The 27,513-nt window shown below is 48.8% G+C and overlaps 1 protein-coding gene across 4 annotated transcripts in view; it reads right to left on the bottom strand.

Annotated features, from left to right (window-relative positions):
- TENM2 (teneurin transmembrane protein 2) overlaps positions 1-27,513 on the bottom strand; it is a gene marked incomplete at its 5' end in the record, with an annotated part of 1,050,472 nt that overhangs the window by 82,348 nt on the left and 940,611 nt on the right. For all 4 annotated transcript variants that reach the window (XM_084884006.1, XM_084884004.1, XM_084884005.1 and 1 more), the window contains one exon: positions 10,319-10,465. In XM_084884006.1, the coding sequence (XP_084740132.1) occupies positions 10,319-10,465 (147 nt within the window). The remainder of the gene's footprint in view (positions 1-10,318; positions 10,466-27,513) is intronic.

Below are 27,513 nucleotides of genomic sequence, written 5' to 3' on the forward strand. Positions count from 1 at the left end.
AGTGTGTGTTTGTAGAGCTCTGAGCCTCATTATAGAGGGAGATTCTCATGCTTAGAGCTGCCATTGAAATCAAGTGGCGTTAAGGCACCTGCTATGAATGTTCCAGTCCAACCTCACATGAGGCTGGTGCTGCTGTTCCGTGTACAGGTGAGGGAACAGAGGCCTGGGCACGTTAGGTTCTTTGTAGGAACCGGAGCCAGAATTTACACAATTCGGCCCGACCCCAGTGCCCTCGGGGCCCAGCGGTAAGGGCATCACAGTGGCTGCTGGCCAAGGCGACCACTGACCTGAGGGGAAACGGGAGAAGCAGAGATGCCACTGAGGACAAGAGCCCAGGGCCAGCTGCCACCCCCTCTCCCAGCCTACAAGCTCTTTGTTCCTGAAGCTCTTCAAAGAGGAGGGGGGACCTGGGAGGCTGGAGCCCTGAGCCCCCTCCACAGCCGCATCTCTGTGGCAGAGACTTCAGTGAGCCCCGGGATGCCCCCAGGGTCCACACGTCAATCAAGCTGCCACCGCCTCAGGGTACGGAGCTTCTGGCCTGTCTGTCCCCAGCAGGCGGCCCAGAGCTGCCATGCTCGGAGCAATCACTGCTGGCACTTGAGTTCCCTCGATGTGGTATGCACCATGCCAGTCAGCGGTTCTCCAGTGTGGGCATCCCCGGGGCACTTGCTAGAAACGCCGGGAGCTGGCCCAGCACTCTGTGATACTAACTTAGGGGAACTCCGGTGCTTTGCATCAACTACACCTCACAGCATCCTATTATTAGCCCCATGCACCGAGGGTGACACTGAGGCTGGGACAGAACGAGACCTGCTGATGGGTAAAGGAGCTGGGACATGAACCCGACTCCAAATCCTCTTTCCCACCCTGCTGGGCTGTCTCCTCCGCCCACGGGGAGAGAACGCACTCGTGCCGTGGAGGAAACACAGAGAAAGGCCGCTCTTTCTCCCTGCTGTGCGCATGTGTGTTTGGGAATCACTCAAGCTGAGGGAAGGGGGGTGGTTGCCGTGTTAGAGCCAGGAAGCTAGTGGAGGAAGGCAAAGCACCTCCTTGGGGTACACTGCACCCTGCCCGGCACAGCGCACAAGCCCTGTCTGCCCAGACCCGCTTCCACTGCTGCACCCCCTGCACATTCCACACGCCCTAGAGGCACCCACTTCTCAGGGGTCCCCAAACACTCACTGCTGTCTGGCCTCTGTGCCTTTGCCCTTTTCTTTGTCCACAGTTCCCTGCTAACTCCTTATCTAACTCCTCTAGAGCTTTCACAACTCCAGCCTGACCTGCGGGGAGCCATGCCCTTGGCCTGGACTGCCCTAGCCCTTGGCCTTGCTTCTTCCACTGGCCCTTCAAACACGGCTGGTTTGACCACTCAGTCCTTGGGCTCTTTGTGGGCACTGTTTGAGTCTCATTCACCCACGCAGAGGAGAGGCCTGGCATGTACTTGCCAAATGAATGATTTCGGAGCGTGGCTGATTTGGGGCGAGGAGCATAAGGCGCCAACTTAAAGAAGGCGTCACTCTCAGGGGGACAGGCACCCCAACTCATCCTCATCTAGGTGCTGGGTTGGTTGGAGAAAGACCTCAGATCAAAGCAGCGATGCCAGGGAGGTGATTGGCCCCTTTGGGGGCAGCGTGGCATGGAGAAAAGTGCTCAATTTAGAACCAGGGAGCCAGGCCTCCAGCCCAGACTTGTCCTGTTCTGTATTGGAAGGAGTCGCTTTCCCTCTCTGGGCTTGGTTGCTGCTGGGGACTCTATCTTTTGGCCTTTCTGCATCTGACATCCTGAACCCCGCGATGCCATCAACGGAAGAGGTGGTGTCCCTCCGTGCGGGTGGTCACTGGGCTCCAGAAAATGGGCTGGGCACACTGATGCCGACCCAGTTCCAGGGTTGGAAAAGAGAGGGAATTCCTTTGGAGATGTTCAGCCTTGTGAGTGGGAGAGAGGCAAGCACGGGGCACAGAGCTGTGGGGATACCTTGCGGTTTTCTTGGATTCACGTTTGGCCACACAGTGCTGGCCCTGCTCCAATGCCCCAGAACTCCTGGCTGAGGAGATGGGAAGTCAAAGACACGAGCACCAGCCCCGGGCAGCTGCTCTTGCTGTGCCGTGGAGAATGCCTGGCGATTTCAAGCGCGACTGCTCCTGCCGGCCCCGGGCATTGCGCTGTGTAAGCACTTTGTGGCAAAAATGCACTCCCCAAAACAGGGGGAAAAGCTCACGCCGGTGCTACTGCTCAGAATGCTGCAGACTTCGCGTTTCTGAGGGGCCCGAGGGTGCTGAGCACTCTGGTTTGCCTTGCTTGATCCTGGGCTGACACATGGGCTGGGAAGGGCCCACCAGGGGGCTCTGGACCTGGGTTCTGAGTGAGGGCATGGCTGTATTTCAGCAGAGGGACCCGGATAAGCCTCTGCACCTCTTTGCACTGTGGTCTCTACTTCTATGTCAAGGATCTAAGTGGCCCTTAGGGCTCTTGTCATGATTTACTTGAGCAATGTGGGTAGAGTCGCAGCACAGGCCTGGCCCCTCGTAGGTGCACCATGCATCATGATCTCATGTTCTTGACATGAAGCCAGAGGACACTCCCTGTTCTGGGACCATCTGAACCCTCACGTGTGTTCTTGTATGATGTTAATGTCTATTTCAGATTTCTCGACCTTGGCCTGGTTGACCTTTGAGCTGGGTCATTCTTTGTTATGGGAGCTGCCCCCTGCATATCAGGTATTTAGCAGCCTCCTGGGGCCTTCATCTGCTAGCTGCCAGTAGTACCTTCTCCTGACCTCCCTATAGTAACTCATAACTATCTCCAGTCATTGCCAATGTCTCTAGGGCAGCAGTCGCCAACCTTTCGGATTTCAAGGACCACCAGTGGCCGTGGAACACCAGTTGGAGACTGCTGCCCTAGAGAGCAAACTTGCCCCTGGCTGAGAACCACTGATTGGTATGAAGGAGAGCATTGTGGGAGCCACAGAGCTAGCCATGGGGCTTCAGGGCTCTTGAACCTTAATTCCAGTGCTGGTCCCAGAAACTAAGAGGGTACTTGTTACAATTCAGGTAGTTTCTCCAGCCAAGGCAACATGCCTTAATGATATAAATGTTACCTCCTGGCCACCAGCTAAGCCTGTGTATTGATCCTTTAATTCCCTAAACTAAGTCCAAAGTGATTTAAATTATTAACATTTTTTAATAGATTGTGCATTTTAATCATAATTTCGTGATGAATATTTGATTTGTTATCTAATCATGGGATAATATAATCCCTTAAGAGACACTGAGTAACCATTTAAACTACTAAAGACTTGATTAGAAAAAACCAAAGATGCTACATTAGGTAAACTCAGAAACTTTAAACACTTCTTAGTTTTTTTATGAACAGATTCCATGGTCAAACACATGTCCTGGGAAGCGGTTTTCAATGGGAACGTCTCATCATTGAGGTGACTCTCTGAGGCCTCTTGACAACACCACTGATGCTGAACCTGTCTGACCCTTCTTCAGAAGCAGCCCTCACATTTCGTCCGTTTTAGGAGAAATGAGAAGTTGGCTTCCGTGTGGACACACAGTCCATCCTGGTGGTTAACTGAAAGGCCTATTTTGAATGTCACCTTCTTAAGCCTCTGATTCCTTATCTGTGAGATGGAAAACCTAAGATGAAATAGACTCCCAGACTGACATCTAGTGTGAAGCCAAGATAACATACAAGACAGACAGAAGGACTGAGTTAGGAGTGTGACGTTGCTGAGACTGCGGAGAGGCAGAGGGGAACTTCCCAGGTGAAGACAGTCTGTTTTGGGGAGCCCATATTATAGCTGAGAACTGAGAGTGACCAGAGGGAGCAGTCACATCGAATGCCAAGGTCAGAGCATTTAAAAAAAAATTTTTTTATTGATTTTTTATAGAGAGGAAGAGAGAGGGATAGAGAGTCAGAAACATTAATGAGAGAGAATCATCAATCAGCTGCCTCTTGCACACCCCCTACTGGGGATGTGCCCTCAACCAAGTACATGCCCTTGACTGGAATCAAACCTGGGACCTTTCAGTCCGCAGGCCGACGCTCTATCCACTGAGCCAAACCGGTTTTGGTGGTCAGAGCATTTCTGATCGTAGCATAAGCTTAGCGCCTGCAGGAGGGGGAGGTGGGCCAGATCAAGTAAGCAGAGCTGCTATGGGGGTAAGGGTTGGGCTAGTGAGAGAGAAGGCAGAGGATGCTTGTCACAGGCCCTCTAGGCCAAGGGGAAACAGAAATGATTGGAGGGCATGATCTGATTTATAACTTAAATCCCTCCCTCTGGCTGCCGTGGGGAGTAAGAGAGGGGGAGGGAGGAGCAGCTGCAGAGAGACCTGTCTGTTCCCAGTACCCAGGTCGGTACTGAGCTCAGCACAGTGCTCGGTCCATGCCAGCCCTCAAAAATCTTACTGGTGATAGTTTTTATATGCAAAATCATGGATTCTAATCATTTTTGGTTAACCTCAATAGAATAAAAGAAAAGTTAACTCCAGCTCTTAGTTTCCTAAACAGAAGGTTCTCTACTCAAGTATGCCCAGAAAGTCAAAGATCTACTTTCAATGGAAAGATCTGGCAGTGGCCTCAAGGCCAAGTTCTCTTCTGAAGCATTAGATATACTGCTTTCCTCTCGGGAGCTCATCGGGGACTCTCTTTATGGCTCCAGCTACATTTGACACAGGTCTTTGGACTGCAAGGGGAATCCTCAATCCAACCCAATTAATAGAGCACTGCCGCCCTTATCAGCGGTCCCCCTCCCAACCAATCCATCAACATGATTTGCACACATTAATCAAGGCATTTACAATGGGCCCACCAAGCTTTATCTCTCACCGAATGAAGAAACGAGACTATTTGGACTTGAGAACCATAACTCTTCCAGAGCCCCTGAAGTCCTTAGCTTGGCTCTGCGCAATGCACCGACAAGGTGAGTTATTAATTAACAATTGAGATAAATGCGGGAATAGCATCCCTGAATCATGTCAAACCAATTTGGGTGGTTATGGGATGGGGCGGGGAGAGAGGAGACAGTGGGCAAAGGGAGGGTTTCGTCTGTTCCAAGAGCTTTGGACAGACGCCAGTGTTATTCCTCCTCATTTAGAGCTGGCTGGAGTGCGCGGAGCGCAGGCCAGCATCCTCATCTCTCCACCCAAGGCAGCTTCCTTGGGAGAATGAGGAATCAGGCCTCGCAGATGGAGGTGGGCTGGGAAATGCTGTTCTGAGTCCTCAGTTCAGGCAGAGAAATGTGAAAGCTGCTGGTGGGTAGAGGGTCCTCACCTCGGATTACTGATCACTCAGGTCTGAGGCTTAGAGGGTCCGCCAGGGAGGCTGAAGACGCTGGGCTCACCACTGTGACAGGCCTTCTCTCCTGTCCTGTGGCTGCCACCTCACTCCACAACCCTCGATTCCCTACACTCCTACTGCACTAAGGTGATTCACGCCATCACCCCTCACACACAGGATTCAAATAATAATAATAATAACATGCTTATCCATCTTATCTTTTTAGAGGGACGTGAGCTCTTTGTGGACACGTGTCATATTTGTCTTAGTATTTCCAAAGTCTAATGTTTAGTAAACGCTCAACAAATGTTTGGTAAACCATGAATGGCTAAGGATGGATGGATGGATGGATGGATTCACACTTAATGACACTTTTTAAATTCAGAAACAAACATCAGTCACCTCTTCAACTAGGAATACGGAGCACTTTTAAAGTATACTGAAGTTATTCACTCAGGAAGTAAATATGAAAATAGGTCCACAGTTTTTTCAATTGCTCATTTCTTCTTGAAATAAAATTCCCCTCTTCTCACTTCACTCCTGTTTCCTGGGAATTCTAGGGGTAGGTGTTTGGGGCAGGCACTGTGTTATTGGGCTGGGTCGGCCCACCATGGGGAACCATTATTTAAACAATTTTTTTACAAAACACGATCTGCAGACTACGTGCCTCAGAATTATCGGGGTGCCTGGTCAAAATTCAGATTCCTGGATCCCATATGTGACTTAATAAATAGGAACCTGAAAGGTGAGGGCCTGGAAATCTAAATTTTAAACCAGCTCTCCAGTATGGTTATGCAACACCAAAGTGTAATGCACCCTTGTTAGAACCTCAGGGGTTATGTGCTGTGGGAATACTGTTGGTTGAGCTCCATCTATGTGGATTTAGCATTTGTTCTACAAAATAACATTAATACGAATGAGGTGAAAGGTAGCAGCAGCCAACACAGGAAGGTACCTCAGAGCCAGACACTTGTAAAATGTATTGCATACATTTTCTCTCGGAGCCATCCAACCTGTCCGCTAATGGAGGAGGCCCCATGAAGCCCATTTTTACAGATAGGAAAACCGAGGCTTTGAGTGGCACAATGACTTACAAAAGTAGGACACCAAGACTGCCTCCTGACTCCAGGCTCTTAACCCCATGATATTAGTGTCACCGATTCTGAAACCAAGGAAGTGACAGGAGAAGGAAGAAGAGGTCTAATTTCAGGGCTGTCTTGAAGCAGAACAGAGGGGGACAAAGACAGCCCCGAGCATAGGAAAGGGGTACGTGATGCCAGGGTGACCTGTGGATAGGCTCAGCTTAGAAAAGGTTTTCTCCTTTCCCCTTAACCCCTAGGACTCCACCCACAGACTGGAGAGGACATAGGATAGGACAGGATTCTGTGGGAGCCTCAGGCAGATTCCCCAGGCTGGCTTGAAATGATAGGAGTTGGGCTTAGCATAGACAGAGGGCTGGGGCTCCTGACACAGAGTTCGGGGTGATAAAGGGGTGTAGGGAAGGAGTAAGGACTGTCACTCCAGGCAAGACAGTCTAACAACACCTCCCCACCTCCCGGCTCCCACTTTTAGAGGAAGTCCACACCCTCTCTCCTTCCCTTGGCGGCGAGGAACCAAAGCTCACACCTCGGTCTTGGCGGTGATAATTAAATATTATTCGCCTGTCACTTGCTGCACATGTTGTGTGCTTTCTCAGACTTTAATGAGCTGGTATTTGCCTTCTGTAAGCAAAAATATTTCTCAGAGTCTCTTCTTTTTCAAATTGGGGTGAGCAGTGCACGTGGAGACTTCTCACTGTTAAGGCGGTCTGCTTGCTGGTGTGTCTGAACTGTTTCTACTTATTTCTTTGGGGCCACGGCAGGCAAAGCTTGGCCCTTCTGGATCAGCCAGGGCTTCCTGAGGTTAAGTTAGCTGTCATCTGGCTGGGGTGTTGGGAGATGTTGAAAGTGACAAGAGTAAGGAGGTAGGGAAGCAGCATACATTGCTTTTGTGGGCTATTCTGAAGCATCCATCTTATATATAAAAACTGCTGTTTGAAACTGTAACCCTGCTATTTTGGCTTTTGTAAACGCTTGCTTGCTTAAATTAGAAGGAAAATAAGACTACTCCCATTCCAGAGAGGCCATAAACCTTCCCCAGACAAAGTTATTAGTGCTGGCGCCAGGCCAGGCCTTTGGTTGAGGTCTCAAGGCCCCAGCAGATAGGGACCCTTTAAGAACTTGCAAAAGGGGCCGGAAACACCCCATATTTGGGAGACAGAGAAGGTAAAAACATATAAATAGGGAAAATTCCTGCATCTTGGGGCCCAGAATTTTCCTCTGGACTCGAGCGTAATAAAGTGTGACTCCAAACTCTCTGGCATTGTTTGATTATTCCAGTTCTCTGTAACAATATCACTATCTAGCACATTAAACTGAAATTAAAAAAAAAAAGTAAAGTGCTCCTAGGTGGGAAAATGATTGGTCTCTCCCAGCTCATTTTGGGAGAGTGCTGTTCCTTCCCCCATCTCTAGATGCGTAAGAAATGTGTTTCTTGGAGCTGCTGGGAGGAAGGGGGTGTGACATTCGCAGGGTGCCTGCTCTAACCCACCATCACGTTTAAAACTTGTTCTGAGAACTTCCAAGCAGGACAGAGCCTGGGGCAGAACCTCCCACCCACACCCGAAAAAAACACAAACAAGTGACTCCATCAGTGTGCTGCAGGATTGGATCCCGAGCAGGTGAGGAGTAACTTTAATATTTATCAATAAACAGCCAAGTGCTTAGCACACCTCCCTGGGAAGTAATTAGCCACCGAAAAGGATACTCTGCACAGAGGAATCTCCGCCCAGAAAAGAACTCAGCTACTTGTGAATTGCTTCTGCCAGGTGAGAGAGAATCTGTGTCTGCGTCTCACCTGACACCAGCAACTCTGAATGAGCTGGGAGTTTCTTTTTATAAACACTGTGCAGAGCCTGTTTTTGTTTTTTTTCTTGGTGGTTAATGACTTTCTTGGGAGGTTCCCACAACAAGGCTCTGATTGTCTTTAGCATAATCACCGCCTCATTGGCTTTTGTGGCCTGCCTCTGCCCGCTGGGAGGGACCCTGACCTGTGCCCACTGGGGAGTCAGGAAGCACCCACCATGCTTCCAACAGCTCTACGCTGGGGATTTCCGTTTCCTCCTGTTGGGAGCCTGGGTCAGGGGTAGGGCTGGTCGGGAGGGATGGAGGCTGTGCAAGGCTTCCTGGGGAGGCTGAGTCCCCCTCCACCATGTGCGGATCCAGCCTCTGGCTCAGCACTCAGCTGCTGACACTGCAACAGGGAAGGGGCCTGGAGAGCAGCTTCTTTCCAGAAGAGGAAGGAGCTGGTCTAAGCAACTGCTAGGCTCCGTGAAACCACCAGGGACCGGGAGCAAGAACAGGGAACCCTACAGGAAAGGAGTGCGAGGTGGACCTCACCCTTAAAAAAACACATACGTATTGGGTAGTTATGTTTCACCTCACTCAAAAATGAATGTTAAGTGCCTTCTGTTCTGGCTCTGTTTCAGGAAGGGAAATGAATGAATAGGGCTCTGTGACTGTTTGGTGCACTTCTACTGTGTAGGTATGTTTCTTTATGTACAAGTTACATACGTGTGCGACTGCACTGACACATTGTGGAAACTGCAGAGTGTCTAGTAAGAGGAGGAGGACTATAAAGACCGAGTGTCTCACACTCTCAGTCATCCCCCAGAGGGACAGTGCTTCCCCCTGGACACCCCTGGGGCTGACCTCCTGGGTAGGGGTTGACATTTCAGAGCGCAGGGATCAGCACAGAGCAGGGACACACACACCTTCATTAAATCCAACAATGGACACATGGGTCCTCTCACACGGGAACAATTTTGGTGGGTCCCACACCTTTACTCACATTCGGGGAACATGGCATGCTGTTCTCAGGAATTCAGGTGGCCCATATTCTACCACATTCCTATTTGCTCCAGAATCTTAGCACTCCATCAGGGAATTACAGGAAAATTCAGCTCAGAAGTTAAAACAGGGGTCGGCGAACTTTTCCAGTAAAATAACACCAGAGAGGAAAAATAGCTCAGGTTTTGTCAGCCACATGGTCACTCAGGGCTGACCTCCGGGGTGGAAGTAGCTATGTTCCAGTAAAATTTTATATATGGACACTGAGGTGTCATTTCCGCATAGTCTTCACTTGTCATGAAATTTTATTCTTTAGATTCCCCCCACCATTAAAAATGTAAAAACCATTCTCAGCTTTTAGACCTGTAAAAAGCTGGCTGTCGTTTGCCAACCACTGGTTAGAACGTGGATTCTGAAGTCCGGGCTGGGTTTGGCCCCAATTTTACTATTAGTGACTGAGCTATCTATCTATCTATCTATCTATCTATCTATCTATCATTGATTTCAGAGAGAGGAACAGAGAGGAAGAGAGATAAAAACACCAATGATGAGAATCATTCATTGACTGCCTCCTGCTCGCCCCTTACTGGGGATCGAGCCTGAAACCCAAGCATGTGTCTTGATTGGGACTCGAACTGTGACCTCCTAGTTCATAGGTTAGCGCTCAACCACTGAGCCCCACCTGCCGGGCTGTGTCTGAATTATCTTTAGACAGATATGTAACTGTTCTCTAGACCTCAGTTTCCTCATCTATGAAATAACATCCCTTAGGGCTGTAGGAAGGGATGCATCACTTAGACAGCTCAGCACAGCGAGAAGCGCATTTGGTACCAGCGCAGAGATGTGTTTGTAACTCCCAGCCTGAAGGGTCTGGCAGGATGGGTTACCCAAAGGCAGAGCCAGTACCCTGCCACCTTTCTGTGCACATGAACTTGAAAATCCAAAGCCACATCCAACCCCGGCGCCTGCAGCCCATGTCCCCAGGAGCCCCTACTGGCCCGAGGACACTGCGTTTGCTTCAAAGGAAATGTCACGACAACATCTGACAATAGTAGAGGGGAGATCTTTCAGGAAAAACGACTCGTGACGACCATATAGATGCCATGCTCTGTTCTTGAGGGGCTGGGAATTAGAAGACGCTTGCTCACCTCCCTCATTATCCTTGTTATCAGCACAGGAGGTTTCCATGGCAACGTTGCATCCGGGCCCTCTCCAGCCGGTCTGGCAGACACACTGCCAGCTGTTCTGACCCAGTGTGCATCTCCCATTGCCGTTGCACAGATCAGGGCAGCCATCTGGTTGGAGAAACGGAGAGGATGAGAAAGGGGGACGTGAGGCCGCGCTGGGGCAGCGGGGGAGCCATGCAGAGGGGGAGCAAGGTCACAGGCAGCCGCCGGGCCAGCCTCCGAGCGGGGCTGCGCCTGCTGGGGAGTCAGGGAAGCAGGCAACGCATGCAGGTGCAAGACGGAGTGGGCTCCCAGATGCAGGGGAGCCCCCATGACACTGACCTGTGTGGAGGGGACTGAGGCAACCTTCCCAAAGTGGGGAACAGTCCAGAAAACTAAACTAGCTCTGAGCTTACAACAGGACTAGCTAGGCTGTTATTTCCAGCCACTGGCTCAGGACGGATGCTACCTCAAAAAAAAAAAAAGTATATTTTTCTTCTTTCTTTTTTTAGATGTGTCTTCTGCAGAAGAGAGAAAATTCCCTATCAACCCAGAGAGGAGCCAAAGTGCCCCCCATCTTTCAGAATTTTAGAGATAAACTTATATGTGATCATCATGGGGTTTCTGATGGCTAGGAACTGGATGGTTCTGCTGGGCCGTTTGCTCTGTTTTGTAATATTTAGTTTCCAGGGGCCCTTTACAATGTTGGCTGCTTACTGCTCAACCTACTCATGGCATGACTTAAAAGCACTGCAGGACCTGAGGGTGCGGAAGGAGAAGGTGCTGAGGGACAAGACAGAGGAATGGACCTGTGCCTGGGGAGGGAAGAGGGCGCATAATGCTTATTTTGTGGGTTTGGTTTCTTTTTTTGGGGGTGGGGTGGGGTGGGGTGGGTGGGTATGTGTGAAATCAGCAGCCTACCTAATTCCCTAATTGCTCCAGCACCCAGACCAAGGGCAGCTACGCTGTCCTGACCTGTGCCTCCGCAAGCAGAGCCTGAACAAAGAAGAAAGAAGGGCTGGGGCGCGAGAGCGAGCAGGGATGTCTCCGTCGTGGCTCCGTCGCCCTTTATAAGATGTGGAGAGACGCACAGAACTGGTAGGATGTGGCCACACTCACAAAACCTACTTGCAAGAAGTCCCAGATAAGTGTTTTTTTTTTTTTTTTTTTTTTTTTTTTTTTTTTAAATTTTCTTTCTTTTAGCAGCTTTATCGAGGCATAATCTCCATACCAGAAAATGCACCTGCTTTACGTGTACAAGGACTCCTAGTAAATTTACAGTCATATTCTAGATGGGTTTTCTTATGTCATTTATATATCCCAAATGACCATTAATTTCACCCTCCCCCCAGAAAATTAACTTTCCTGCATCTATCCCTCTAATTCTATCTCTTCATCTGCCAACATCTGTCTCCATCCCCCCTTTATAATCTCTTTTTTGTTAATCCTTACCTGACAATATTTTTCCCATTGATTTTTATGGAGAGAGAGAGAGAGAGAGAGAGAGAGAGAGAGAGAGAGAGAGAGAGAGAGAGAGAGAGAGAGACATGGATGCAAGAGAGACATATCGATTGGTTGACTGGTGTCCTTGATCAGAATCCAACCCGGGACCCTTCAGTGCTTGGGCAGACGCTCTATCCATGGAGCCAAATCAGCCAGAGCTCTTTTAATCTCTTTTAAAACCACACAAAGTGTAGGGTGGATTGGGTCATGGCAGAGGGATCAAGAGCTTTGAAATGATGGAGGTAATTGATTTGAAGCCTTTCTGGCCCAAATCTTCTGGATCTGAAGCATCCCAGAGGCCTTCCCCTGGCATTTTCTCTCTCTCCTTCCCAGTACCCTACTTGAGAATGCCAGGAAACCGAAGGAGGGCATGAGGCAGTGATGCGGATTCAAAGGACTCCTCCTAAGAGGAAAGGTCTGGAGGGTCTGAAATTGAGTTGAAATTTAATTCTCTAATAAGTTTTACTCCCAGCCCTAACCGGTTTGGCTCAGTGGATAGAGCGTCAAGGGCATGTACCTTGCTTGCGGGCACATACCCAGTGAAGAGTGTGCAGGAGGCAGCTGATAGATGATTCTCTCTCATCAATGTTTCTAACTCTCTATCCCTCTCTCTTCCTCTCTCTAAAAAAAAAAAAAAAAAAAAAATCAATAAAATATATTAAAAAAAGAAGTTTTATTCCTAGATGCTGCTTCTCTCCCATCCTCTCCCCTGTAGCCTGGGTCAGGATGAGAGAGCAGGGGAAGCCACAGGAGAAGCGTGGTGTGGGCAAGTCTCTAAGGAGGCTGCGACGTCTTGAGAAGAGAAAGAAGGGCCTGGGGACTGTTTTCTTTTTGCTGCACAACCTGCACGGCATCCAGCGTGCACACGGAGCACCGTGCTTGCATGGCCCTCACAAAGCCCATATTCACATGTCCAGTCCTTCCCTACAAGTGTCCGTGACCCAGCCTGCAACACTCAGGACACACTCCCTGTTCTTACTAGGACAGTGCTGGGAGGGGAAGCCACCCCCACTGTCAGAGAAATGACACAGACAGATGCTTCTGCAGGAGCAAAAGGGAACTCGGGAGGAAAGGCCCCAGGGACATTGCCCAGGTCCTCGAGGAAATGAGAACACCTCCAGGCTCCAGTTTCCAGCCACCTCCAGCTGCACAATTTCCACCAGTCCAGTTTTGGGGAGTGGACCTCAGAGAGGACACTAAATGCCAGACCCACCTACATTTTCTCAGCGGGCCATCTATTATATCTATTAAATGGGCTTTGCTATTCAGCTACTTTGAGGTCTCATGTTTGATTAAAATCATGGCCAAAGTCTCAAGAGAAGCCTTATTCTATAGGAAACCCACGTCCACTAGGTACAATTTAAAGTTGCAAAGAACACTAGCATGCCAGTCAGAGATATGCACTCAAAATACGTATGCTCCTAGATTGCATGAGGCTCCCCTCTTCTTCCCCCCTCCCCCTGCTTTCTCTTTCTCTCTTGATTTTTTTTTTTTTCTCCTTCCCGACCAACTGAAGTGAGATAAACAGACCACAGTAGCGGGTTTTCTCCACATCATATGAGGAAGATGAAAACACGAACAGTAGGAAGCTGGCAAATCTCTGAGAAGTTTCGGGGGCAGCTGGGAATTAATGGACAGGACTTTGCTTTTAGCTTGAAGAGGAAGAAAGCAGCCTTGGTAGGTGCGTGGTGTTGCTAGGCAACCCCAAGCTACCCCCAGCACAAGTTCATTTTGCTGGTGGCCTTCTGAGGATGCTGAGATGCATTGTGTCTTTAAAGTGCAAAGCCAGCTTCTGCTTAAGGGAAAACAAATGCAGGGAGCAATTAGTCTGGAGGGCAAATGGGTTACCTGATGCTGGCTTTTCCCTGGGGAAGATCCCGTCACTGGAGTTGGACTGGGCCTACGGGCTCCTACTTGGGATCCTAGAGGGCTCCTGTAGGAGACTTCTGGATTCCAGGCCGGCACTGCTGACTCCCTGAGCGTCCATCTCCTAGACCATGATGCAGAAGGCTTCAGGGCACAGGGGTTTAGTTCTTTGTGCAGCTAGAGAGCTGGCTGTCTGGAGGCTTCATCTCTCATGAGCCTCAATTAATAATTTTCCACGGAGGCAACTTTGTCCCCCATCATTGCCTCTGGGGGCATTTGGCAATGTCTGGAGACATTTTGTTGTTGTTGTTACTGATGTTAATCCTCACCCGAGGATATTTTTCCATTGATTTTTAGGGAGAGTGGAAGAGAGAGGGATAGACAGAGAGAAACATTGATGTAAGAGAAACACATCGATTGGTTGCCTCCGACCAGGGCCAGGGCCCGAGGAGCCTGCAACCAAGGTATGTGCCCTTGACCAGAATCGAACCCGGGACCCTTTGGTCCATAGACCAATGCTCTATCTACTGAGCCAAACCAGCTAGGCTGGAGATATTTTCAATGATCAGATTTGGGGAGCATGCCACTCCTCAGCATCTTACAATGCACAGGTGAGTTTCCATAACAAAGACTGATCCAGCCCCAGATGTCAATAGTGCTGAGGCTGAGAAGCCCTGCCCTTGACCTGTTGTAGCTCCCTGAGGCCCGAGACTTCCTTGTTTGCTGTTGGAGCCCAGGGCCTGGCCTCATGGCATGCACATAGTAGGCACCTGAATGAATGGAAAACAGTCAGTAGTGCTAGATTGTTTCAGCCTGGCCCTTAATTTATAGACTCTCCTGAGAGTCCTGAGAGGAGAGCATGGCCTCCTTCTCAAAGTCAAAGTCTACCTCCCAGGGAGATCTTTCAAGGGCATCAGTGATATCTTGAGCTCATTCTGTCACAGTTCCAATGCCTTTGGCAGAGTGCAAATGGAACAGTTCCCAAGAATTTCTATACTCAAAATTCCAACCACTAGGAATGAAAATCCATTGGCACAGTTACCATGGGCAGGCTTTTTGCCTTAACAAAAATTAGAGTTGAAACTGAGGTACATGCTCTTGACCGGAATTGAACCCACAACTCTTTAGTCTGTTGTCTGATGCTCTATCCACTGAACCAAACTGTCCATGGCAGAAATTTGGGACTAAAAACAAATAAGCCCAAATACTTCCTTATATTCAGATGACTCCTGAATTTTCAGCTCCAAACCTGGACTCTAACTTGCATCTCAACATCTCCATCTGTTCACTCACAAGCATCTCAAACTAAATAGAATTCGGCTCCTTTGTCTTCCTCCCCCCACAAACTCTGATCTCTTGATCAACGAATGGTGCCGCCATGTACCCTACTGCCCAAGACTGAAACCGTGGAGTCATTCTCCTTTTTCCACTTTCCCTCCACCAGCTCTCTCACCTCATGTATTTAAGCAACAACCAAGTCCTACCCAATCTTCCTCTTAGCTATAACAAGTCCTACCTGTCCTTCCTCCTAAATGTCTCTGGAACCTGCCCTCCACCCCCAACCCTACTGCTACTATATTAACCCAAGCCATGCTCAGCATTGCACAGGACTCTTGTCAAACATCCTACCTGGTCTCCCTGCCTCCAGTATTGCATCATGATCCATTTCTCTCTATTCCTGACACTGTTGGAAAAATTCTACAGCTTTCCACTGACCGCAGGGTGAAGTCTGAAGGTCCTTAACCTGCCTTAAAATCTTATATGACCCGGTTCTCACCATGTCAGCCTATCTCAATATCCCTTAGGCTTTGGCCCGATTTCCTTTTTCCTTTCCTCATCTGCCCAACTTCAACCCATCCTTCTGAGTCCTACTCAGAATTCAACTCCAAGAAGTCTTTCCAAAGCTCCCAAATCTGGACTAGCTACACCTGTCAGATACTGTTACCCTATCCTATGTTATCCCAACTACCACAATGTATGGCAATGGTCTGGTACCTCCTTGGTACTAGCTAGCTCATGTAGGGGCCCTTCCTTAAGGCAGTTTACTGTCATCTATTGGAAAATAGTTGTAATAAGTGTTCACATCATTATTAACTACCATTTGAACCCTGCCCCTAGAACTGTGCAGTGTACAACTGAACAACGCCCTGGGCACTCCTGTTGTGATGTAACTCTGTCTGGACAGGGACCACATCTGCCTCATTTACTCTTGGATTGCTAGTATTCAATAGTCAGTGGAATGAATGAATGAATGAACGAATGACTTCTGACTGAAATCTGCATCTCCAATGCCTTTGGCAGAGTAGAAATGAAATAGTTTCCAAGGCTTCTTTACCCATAAAATTTCAAACACTAGAAACCCCCACAAGCAACCTGACCACTCCCCTCCACCTATCCCCTCCAAAACACACACACAAAGAAATCACCTCTCCATGGACACACTTACTATGTAGGCAGGCGTTTTGGCTTAACAAAAATTAGGCATGAGCAAAACAACGTCTACAGCACAGTAAAAAGGGGAGCATAAATGCGCCTGAAGAAAGCTATAATTACCATAAAAGGCTTTTCTAAAAAAGCATCAAGAAATGTTCCGCAGTGCGCAGCAATTTAGAGGTAGAGAGAAGTGCCCAATGCTGGGGAAGGGGTATGGAAAGAGAAGTAAGTAGCATGTTAACATTCAGCATCAAGCACACCTGAGAACACCAGGGCGGCCAGCACCCTGCCCCGGATGGAAATGCAAGTGCGAACACAAACCAGGCGGCACGGACATGAAGACGGATGACAAGGAGAGCGAGAGAAGCAAGCCTGCTGCCAGAGACCACGAGGAGAGCTGCCGCGTCCTGATTAACCCCCCGTGGACAGTCTTTTCTGGATCAAGGGACAACCTTAACCTTTTGTGGAGTCAGAGTTCTGGGCTTAAAACCTGTTTCTTGCTGTCTGTGTCACCTGGAGCTGGTTGACTCACCTCTCACCCGTTAGTAAAATTATACATCTCTCTAATTAATCTTGTTTATTGTCCTTCCCAATAGAACACAACCTGCTGTAAGGCTGGGATTTGTGGGTCTTTTGTTCAACGAGACACCCTCAGTGTCAAGAACACTAAACGTTTGTTGAGTACTTAACAGGATTGATGACAATACTTCATCAGATGCCAGAAGGGTTAAATGAAACGACAAAGGCAAAGGTTTTAGCCCAGAGCTTAGGGCACTGTAAATGCTCAGTAGATAGTAGCATCTGTTTGTGCTGCTATGATTTTTGCTATCACAAATATTATAATTAGCAGTAGGCTTTTTCTCCCATGCATTCTCTTTGCCTCCACTTCAGATCAGGAAAGGGACAAGAGCCTTCCCTACGGCCACCATGAGAATCCAGCTTGAGTGAGGACAAACTCCACTGAAGCTAAGGGCAATCCTGAGGGTTGAAGGTAGAATTAATGGTGACCTTTTCTCTTGGGCAGAATTGTACTTTTGCATGTTAATTAGGGAACTCCCTCTCCCAATTGTTTTATTTTATTTTATTTTATTTTATTTTATTTTATTTTATTTTTTAATTTTATTTATCACTAGAGGCCCGGTGCATGAAATTCATACATGGGTAGGGACCCTAGGCCTGGCCAGCAATCAGGGCCAATCTGTGGAGCTACTGGTAGGGGATCAGGGTGTTGGGGGTGTAGGACTCCACTGGCACCTGCCTTGGCTGGCCTGGGGCCTGCGGGCTGGGGGCAGCTTTTGCATTGAACGTCTGCCCCCTGGTGGTCAGTGCGCATCACAGCGACCAGTCATTCCGTTGGTCGTTTTGCTGTTCGATCAATATGCTAATATTAGGCTTTTATTATATAGGATTATTTTTACAATATATTTTTATTGCTTTCAGAGAGGAAGGGAGAGGGATAGAGAGAGAGAAATATCAATGATGAGAGAAAAGTCATTAATTGGCTGCCTTCTGCACACCCCCTACTGGGGATTGAGCCAGCACCCCAAGCATGTGCCCTGACACAGAATCAAACCATGATCTCCTGGTTCATAGGTTGATGCTCAACCACTGAACCACACCAGCTGGGCTCCCCAAACTGTTTTAAATACCACTGTTTTCTGAGAGCTGTGCATTATTGGAATTAACGCACTGGAAATGGGTAAGAGTTCACCACCACATTCCAAGGTTCTTTAAGGTTGCGAACAGCTGAGATGTTGGGGATCAGGGATCACCAGGGGTTCCATGGTCATTTATACGAAGCAGCAGTGGCAAATGCTCAGAAAATTAATCTGGTGCTTCGAGACACTCTGGGGAAAACACCAACTAGTTTTAGGAGACTGGCTGCCCAGGAAGCATTCTGGTCTCAGGAGACGGGCAGGGCTGTCCCTCTCACTCATGGCCGAGAGCCTCTGTTTCCAGGCACACACTGGCATGGACACTCAGCTATGAATCTGAGTTTGAACAGCTGCCCCCACTTTGGTGGAAAAGACATGAGAAATCCAGAGGCAGATGTTTCTGTTTGCTTCCACAGCATCTGACGCCTAAAGGGTTTGCACAGAGGCGAGTGTGGGGGGGTGCCAGGGCAGGAGGGCCGGGAAGGCCAGTGGTCCTTTGCACGGTCTGCTGCTTGTCTTCTGCTCGGCAGGCAGAAATCCCGCCCCTCTGCCCAGCAGCAGCAGCCGCGGCAGCGCCTCCGCAGGTGATGTGAATCTGCATCCAGCTGTCTGCTCTGCACATTCCCTGCGTGCACCTGCATTCTCACTGATCAGCATCCTCTCCGTCTGCCGGGGAGAGGGACGCAGCCGGCTTAGCCTCAGCCTCAGAAAAAATGAACTAAAAAAAGCAATCCTTTTTTTTTTTAGGAAGAAGGAAAAAGAAAGATATGTTTTAAATTTTTTTTTTCTTTTTTTTTTTTTTCTGTTTTCAAGCTCTTAGCAATTTTTTTTTTTGTAGAAGATCATGGGGGAGGACACTGAGATTTTAGGCAACAGAAACCAGAAATAGCTCTTCTGGGAGGGAAAGGGCATGTCGATTCCCCCGTGAACTCAGCCTGAATCATGGCCACTCCCTAGTGCTGGGCCCGACACAAGCCTGAGTCTGCTGCCCCTCCCCTTGGACTATCCCCTCCCTTTATTCCACCGAGTGAGCTAGTGATGGGCGGGTCTCACCTGGCCTATGCTGACACCTGCTGTGAACGCACCTGGGGTTCCGCCCACTTCCTTATTTTATTTTTTTAAAGATATGTTTTTATTGACTTCAGAGAGAGGAAGGTAGAGGGAGAGAGAAATAGAAACACCAATGATGAGAGAGAATCATTGATCAGCTGCCTCCTGTACACGCCCACTGGGGATCAAGCCCGAAACCCAGGCATGTGCCCTGTCCAGAATCGAACAGTGACCTCTTGGTTTTTGGATTGATGCTCAACCACTGAGCCACACTGGCCAGCCTCCTCCCACTTGTTTAGATCAGAGTTTGGGCCCAACTGCAGCAATGTCACCAGGGAATGTGTCACAGATGCACATTCTTAGACTCCATCCCAGACCCCTGAGGCAGCACCTCTTGTGGTGGGGCCTGGTAATCTGCATGTTAGCAAGCCACGGGGTGAGAGAGGGCTTCGGATGCCTGCTCCCTGTGAGGACCATGGCTTGAGGACTAAGACCTGCCTTTTTAAAAGGGCCTCCAAGGCCCAGAGTCCCCCTGGCCTTTTCCTGTTCTCTCTTTCTTACCTCCTGCCACTCGGGGCTCTGCTCTCTGACCTTCGGCCACACGGCCCTGCAGGTTCTAGAACGGGGCTGGCATCAGGTCCTCTGGCCTCTGCAGATCCCCATTTTCAGAGCTGCACTCTCTTTGGCTGAGACCGCCTCAGTGGCTCAGCCTGCATTTGCTTAGGGAGACCCCAGATGCCAGCTCGGGCTTCCCCACCCACTACCTGCTTCCGCAGCCTCAGAGAGTCCGGCCACGGCACCTACCTTCCTCCTAACGAAGCCTTTGTTTAAGGTAGGGGTGTCGAACTCAATCAGAGAAGGGGCCAAAATCTAAAATCCAGCCTAAATCGCGGGCCGAATGGTTTACTGAACAGTCATAAACTGACAATGTCATAAACTGACAGCGGAGTGCAGTGATGACAGCGCGGTGTGGGCCACATTGCAAGGCCTGGCGGGCTGGATTTGGCCCGCGGGCCTTGTGTTTGACACATGTGGTTTAAGGCAACGGCCTCAACTTGGCTACACCTGAGCATCAGCTGGCAGCTGGGAACAACCCCGATGCTAGGCTGCGCCCCCATGAAATCAGAATCTCTGAAGAGGAGACCCAGGCATCACTATTTATGTTTGTTTTCTGAGCTTCCCGGATGATTCCTATGTGAGGCTGCTACGCCTCCTGTATGTAGAGACGGTGACTCGGCTTTATGTGGCTGCTTTCCCCGTGCCCGCCCTGGACCTGCGGGAGGGCCGTGTGCCCATTGCACGCATAGCTACACCGTGCGGTGTCTGCTGCTTCTCTGTGCCCTTGATTTGGCAGCCAGGCGACAGGCAGAGCTTCCTGCTGGCCACGCCCCAAGTCCCTGGATGGATGGCATGTCCCCAAGCAAAGGGACAGCTGGTTGTGGCCCAGGGTCCCAAACCAAGCCGGTGACAGCAGCGTGGATGAGAGCCGGAGCAGGTCTCTGCCTCTGGATGTGGACGGAGCTGACACCTCCTGACAGCGGGAGACAGAACAGAGAGCCTGGCAAGACCGGAGCGGAGGCGCACGGGTGGATTAAGAGGGTGACAAGTGTTCCACAAAGGCAGGGACGACGATAATAAGAAGGCCCAGTGGTTTAATTTGGTTTTTGGAGGGTAATCAAGTTGTTGTACCTGGTGCCGCTATTCCCACAGCTGCCCGGCAAATAATGAATGTGGTACCTACCGGGGACGGAAACAGGGACAAAGGCACGACTTTGATTTCTTATTTGTTATTTTTAACCATCCAATTTCTACACCCACTGAGCATCCTTATAGCCACAGGAGAGTCATAAAAATACAAATAACACCTAGGAGGCCGGCGGGCACGGACTGGTTACTTACTGCGGGCTGATGGCTCTCTTTTACCTGGCGTAAAATCAGGCCAACGATAAATTGCCTTGTATTTTTTGTTGTTGTTGCCGCCGCTGTTTGCAGCACAATTTTAGGAAATGTAAGGAAATCACTAAAATGCGTGTTTCTTATAGATGTTTTAAAAGAGGGCAAAGAATATGCCCAAGGACTGCAGTTATGGATTTTAGAAAGCTTTTAATATAATGGCAACAATAACAGCCAACCCGCATATAGACATTTTGGTGTGCCTGTCACTCTCCCGTGTGCCTTTCATGCATTAGCTCATTTAATCTTCACAGCAGCCCGATAATGCAGTCGCTGTTACTATTCCCATTTTATAGGCAGAGACATGGAGGCCCAGGGAAGTCAGGTAACTTGGCCAAGGTTGCGGAGTCGGTTAGCGGTGGACCCAGGGTTTGACACCAGGTGGACTGGCTGCACAGTCTCTGCTGTTAATGGGGGTGACCAGCTGTCCCTGTTCCCCTGGGACTGTTTAGGGTCAGGCACTGGGAAAAAAGGTCATCACTGAGGACTCGGAGTGTGGACTTGGCTTTTTTCATTGGGGGCCATGGGAGGCATGGTGGAGATTGAGGCAACTGCACTCAAGGGCAAGGGAGAGGGCACAGACCTTTTACTGGGTGGCTGATTTGAGACTCAGCTGCTTTCTTGGGCCAAAGTAACAGGCCAGCTCAGGAATCATTCTATTAGAAGGCTGCCTGGGTTCAAATCTCGGCTCCATCCCTTGGCTGCGTAAACTTGGGCAAAAATGATTGCTTATTATTATTCATTCCTTAGTTCCTCCAACTATAAAACCATGACAGTTAAAGTACCTGGTTGTTGGGGTTTCAAAGAGACAATACATATCACCTGCCTAAGCATGAGTTGATGAAGTACATATGTGTAAATGTATGTAATACATATGCTGTGTAGACTGCTTGTAAATGCACACAAAAAATGCTCCAGAATTGACAGCAATTATTATTGTTTTTAATATTATTATTATTTATTATTATTGTTGTTGTTGTTAAAAGTCACCTGAGCCTGGACCTTTGTGGCTCAGTGATTGAGTGTTGACCTGTGAACCAGGAGGTCATAGTTCAATTCCCAGTCAAGGGCATGTGCCTGGGTTGCCTGCTCAATCCTCAGTAGGGGATGTGCAGGAGGCAGCTGATCAATGACTCTTTCTCATCATTTATATTTTTCTTTCTCCCTATTCCTTCCTCTCTAAAATCAATAAAAATATATTTAAAATTAGAGGCCTGGTGCATAACATTTGTGCATTGGGGGGTGGGGGGAAAACAGGGGGGGTCCCTCAGCCCAGCCTGCGCCCTTTTGTAGTCCAGTAGCTCTCCGGGAATGTCCAACTGACAGTTTAGGCCCGAGGGGAGCGGGCCTAAGCCGCAGTTGGACATCTTTAGTGCTGCCATGGAGGTGGGCCTCTATACTCGCCAGCCGACAGACAGCCTTGCTTGTGGCTAAATGGTGCTCCCCCTGTGGGAGCACACTGACCACCAGGGGGCAGCTCCTGCATTGAGCATCTGCCCCCTGGTGATAAGTGCTCATTGTTCTGCTGTTCGGTCAATTTGCATATTACTCTTTTATTATATAGGAAGTACTGTATTATTAAAAAAGCCACCTGAGATGGCAGCAGGAGGATCTGTGTGGCTTAGAAAGCTTCTGATTTGTACGTGCATTGGCCGTAAGCAACAGCTGTTCACTATTATTTAAAATAGGATCAGTATAGTCAATACAGCCAAGACCCCAGGAAGGTGCCCTCTGAAGACTGAGATGGAAATGAGCACGATGAGGTAATCTCCTGAGAATTACATGAGTGAGATCAGCACATAATGGATGTGACACGGAATCCACAGAATCCCCTTAAAATACAAGAGGTCTCAGAGGTGAGACTGTGAAGGATCCACGAGTTTGGAAATCTCAACAAGGCTCAGAGAAGGGGGCTGACAGAGAGCGGCGGTCTGCCTGGAGTGGAAAGGGAGCCTGCAGAGCAAGAACAAGTCAAGGTCAATTCAGAAGTGAGCATGTTCTGCTCAGTGAAGGGAAATTAAGTCATACCACCTGCCATTGATAAGTGGGTACCAGGGGCTTAGCACTTCCTATCCTTATTATTTCATTGAGTCCTTTCAAGGACCATCTGGAGTACGAATTATCATCATCATCAACTGCGACTGAAAAATCTAAAGCTCAGAGGGGTGAACTTGCCCATAGTCACAACCGCTAGAAGTGGTAGCCAGGGTTTGAACCCAGGCCCATCCAACTCTGAGCCCACACACTCTGCTCCCCTCCAGCAGGTAGGATTCTATAGGGAGGGGTGGCCTCAGAATGTCTCCTTCGTGCTTTGATTCCTTGTTCCTCAAGCAAGCTTCTGATTTTGACCTCACTTCTTATATAGAGTTCCTCTCAGGAAGGAACTACGCTGAGAAGGAGATGTGAGTCTTCTTCACCGTGGATCGATGAATGGAGAAATCTGGGCTCCTGTGAGAGAGTCAGTCTAGAGCTTGACCCACTCTGTTAGCATAACCAAGATGGAGACCCAGACAATGTGCCACAATGATCCTGCAATGGGAAGCCACCTCCACATGTCCTGCTTGAGTTGGGTGATGGTTCCTTGAGTGGTGCCCTTGGTCTCCTTGTCTTTGATGAGTCTAACGTGCGGGCGTCAAGGGTGAAAGGACTTCTAAGGAAGGAATATTAGTCCAATAGGCAACACTCACTGACTTATTATATGCCAAACTCTGGAATAGAACCATGACTTTATTTACTGTGTATCTACCAAATGCTAGGAGCTTTCTGATACAGGGCATATATTGGTAAGCAGAAGAGACAACATCTTATTCTCAAAGATGCTATTGGGGGAGATGCACAATAAAAAAAAAAGTGATTACCAGGGCTCAGCACCTCACCTCTTTATCTAGTATATTAATGATAATAATTGATATAGGGGGAAAAACAGGGAGAGGGATTATGATGGGGGTGGTGCGTGGTGGGGATTGCTGTTGTACATGGGATGGTGAGTGAAGTCTTTGGTGATACGGTGACCTTTGAGTTAAAAGTCTACAGGAGGGGAGAAAGCAAGTCATGCCAATATCTGGGGGACAGTAGTCCAAGCGGAGGACACTGTAGGTGCAAAGGCCCTGAGGCATACAGCACTTGGGGTGTTGAAGGGACAGCGAGGTAGCCACCTGAGATGGTAGCTGTGGCTGGAGCAGACTGAGCGCAGAGAGAATGAGGTCAGAGTGATGGGGTAGGGTCAAGTCACACAGGCCTCGCAGTCCACTGGAAGGATACAGGCTTTATTCTGGAATGAAACGAAGCCACTGGGGGTTTTGAGCAGAGGGGTGGCCTGATCTGACTTGAACTTAAAGGATCCCTTTGTGCTAGGAGAGCAGATGGGGAGGTTGGCCAGGAAGGGGCTCTGATAATAGTCTTGCTAAGCCCTGGTGGTGGTTTGGGTATTGTACCATGCCCTGCTACCATGACTACATGGCACAGCTAATTCTATATGTGATTAAGGTTCGCTACACATCTCTACAGAAGGAAAGACTTTTGGGACACAAAAGCCGAGGATGAAATACACTGTCCATAAAATAACACTCTGGTGGATGCAAACAAATTAAACTCCTCAGTTGGGGATCAGCAAACAAATGAGCTTGAGGAGGCTGGGTTTTGTGATGCTACTCCCCGCCTCTTCAAGTTGCTTTACTATTGAAAACAACCCCTGGAAGTGAAGGAAGTGGTGGCATGGATGGAGGAGAGCAGAGGACTAGGGGGTCACCCAGGCTCTGTCCCTAGGGTCAGGCTTGACAATCTAACACGATACAGCTCTAGCAAGGAAGCTTCCTAACTTTCTTAATGTAATGACCCAGGCCATGCAGCTGCATCTATTTCACCAGCTTTGCCCAGTTCTTGGCAATCAGGTCTCCTTGGACCACACCAAACACTCTCCCAGGTTATTACAGCTGGGCTTTTAAGCCCTTTGCATTCTATTTATTCCTATTGGTCAGCTTGATCCATATGAATTATAGCACTAAAACACACTAAAAGAAAAAGCAATATCCATCCATCCATTTATCCATCCATTTATCCATCCATCCTCTATCTATTATCTATCTATCTATCTATCTATCTATCTATCTATCTATCTATCTATCTATCTATCTTCATTAATTTACCAAGCCTTCCTTGCTAACAAATCTCTCCAAATTCTCTGAAGATTTGTTCTCAAAACACGATGTGTCCCATGACCTCATACAGTAATCATATTTTATCTTCTTTTATGTTACTTTCTACCTGGTGCACAAAATATAAAAACATTCCAATCTGTCCTCTTTTTTCTTTCTTCTGGCTGGCAAGGTGTCTCCCACCCCCACCCTTACACATGAATCCAATGCCTTCCGTCATTCCCTCTTTCCCACCCTTGTGACCCAGGTAACCCTGAGTCATCAAGAACTTCCGCTGCTCTTTGTAACTCTATTGGCACATAGTGTTCTAGTACTTTCCTTGGCACAGATTTTAGCGGATCAAGGACTTGAAGGGAGGCCATTGGCCTTTCTAGGGTCTCTATCAGCAGGTGCATTTATGTGTGGCACAGTGTGGGGACTAAGGAGACTTGTTTTCCGAAAGAGTGCAGAATGGGAGTCAGAATCCCCACAATCAGGCCTACGCTGTTGTTCGGTGCTGTTCTTTAGTTTTGCATAATGAGCTTGCCCTTAGCAGGCAAGAATGTCCTCTTCCAAATCCTCTCATTTACAGAGAAACAAAAAGCCCTCCTTTCAAATACATTTTAAACATGCCGAACAGCAGCAGGTTTCTGCTAAGTCACATTTCAGCTAAATGGATGATGGAATGGTGACTGGGGCCTGCTGCTCAGCTGCTGACCTGCAGAGTCTCCCCTGCACCCCCACTCCCAAATGGCCGCAGTACAACCCCCAGGAGGCAGAAAGCACGGCTGATTTGTCCAATACAGCTCCAGCAATCAATAGTCCTTGTCAATGGAGTCCTCACCTCTCTGGCCATCTCAGAGTGTCATCTCCCTCTGCTACTCCTTCCCAACAAGCCTCTGTCTTCACCTTGGCGCAAGTGACGGATGCCATACCACCAGGACTCGGCCCGAGTGCTAGCCCAGTGCTGCTGATGTACCTTTTAGAGGGGCCCCGCGATGCGTCTTGATTTAGAGATGCTTGGATTTTACGTGGCTCTGAAAAATGTGCTTTAGCTTTTCCGGAGCTCCAATAAGTTCTGATGCACAGCTGTGCGTGCCCGCATGATTAATGGTAACGTGCAAGGACTTGGAGCTTTCAGAGTCACCCCGTGTGTGCTGGATAACACAGCACAGATCCCCAAAATGCCCTGGATAGGAGTCCTGGGTCCGCACAAATGCAATGGCATCGCCTGCTGTCACTGACACTGCCTGAAACTTAGTGCTTCTCCCCATCTGAACTTCAAAGAGAAGTCGTCTCTCCCAAACCGGCATTTTCAAGATAAAACGGGGCATCATCCTGCTTTTGTGGCTACTTCTCTGTAAAGTGTCACAGGTACTAGGATAAGCAAGAAGGCTGGGCAAACTAGAAGGCTGCTACGTTAGATCCGGACAGATCTCCAAGTTCAGGACGGCCAGGCCGAGGTGTGAAGGCAGCGAGCGTCCACGCAGAATACCCTGCGCTGTGCAATGCATGAGCTTGAGAATTTAAATGCACCAGAGCCGAGAGATCCGCAATGACGGTTCCCACAGCAACTATAACTCAGTTCTCTGGTGAATATAAAATTAACTTTATTGTAAAACATGCTGTTCAATTTACGCCTTAATATAGTCATGGCAGAGTTACAGTTGCTGTGAGAACGTGAACTCGGAATTGTTTTGAATAATTAATTTAATGAAAAGTTGATGGAAATGTGAACTCCTGATAGAAAGTCAGCTTGGATTTAGCGACGCTGGCCAGTGATGCCTGGGCTGAGAGCAGGGAGTCAGTTTTGGGAATCTGAGATCACTTAGTGCATCTGCCAGGGGGATTGCCGCGCCCCCCCCCCTCCCCGCCATCACCAAAGAGACACCCCTTCAGGGGGTGACTTTCCTAACAGGAGAGGCTGTCTGCCTGGTGCCATATATCTTGATTTCACTGCTGGCCTTCTACATCATCCTCTTGCTGCCACTACTTGGGGTCAAAACAGGTGAGCAAGACAGTGTAATGGCCACACCTGGTCTCTGTCAATGGCACCTGGATTTAGAGCTCACCTCCCCCTGTGGCTGACAGTTACGACTGACATCAATTGCTTAACCTCTCGGAGCCAGGCCTCTCACCTGTGCAATGATGCTGGCAACAGATTTTACTTCCTGCGATGGCTATGAGGAGGGAATGAGGGAAGCTACGTGAAACATCCAGCATGGGGGCTGGCAAGTCCTATGGTCAGTGCTTGCTAAGTGTGAGCTGTTACTATCTGAACAGGGAATTCAGTTCATCAGTAAATTCAAAACACATAAAAAATCAATTATTTGGCCTTTCTTGTTACATTAGTCCTCACCGGTTTGGTATAAACGTGAGCCAGCATTTGGCCAAACTGAAGGAATGGCCTCTCCTAGTGACCATGTTCCAAGGGTTGCCAGGAAAAGGGGTGAAGGCACAGCCTGGAAGGAAAACAAATAACCAGGAAAGCCCCTCCCCACCAGCAACGTGCATTTCTAGCTTCTATAATCCCTAGCCTGGCTTTAAGGACTGCCTGTAGGAATGGGTCTCGTGCTGTTTTCGG

This window comes from Pipistrellus hanaki (assembly GCF_964339955.1).
Source record: "Pipistrellus hanaki genome assembly, chromosome: 5".
Lineage (NCBI taxonomy): Eukaryota > Metazoa > Chordata > Mammalia > Chiroptera > Vespertilionidae > Pipistrellus > Pipistrellus hanaki.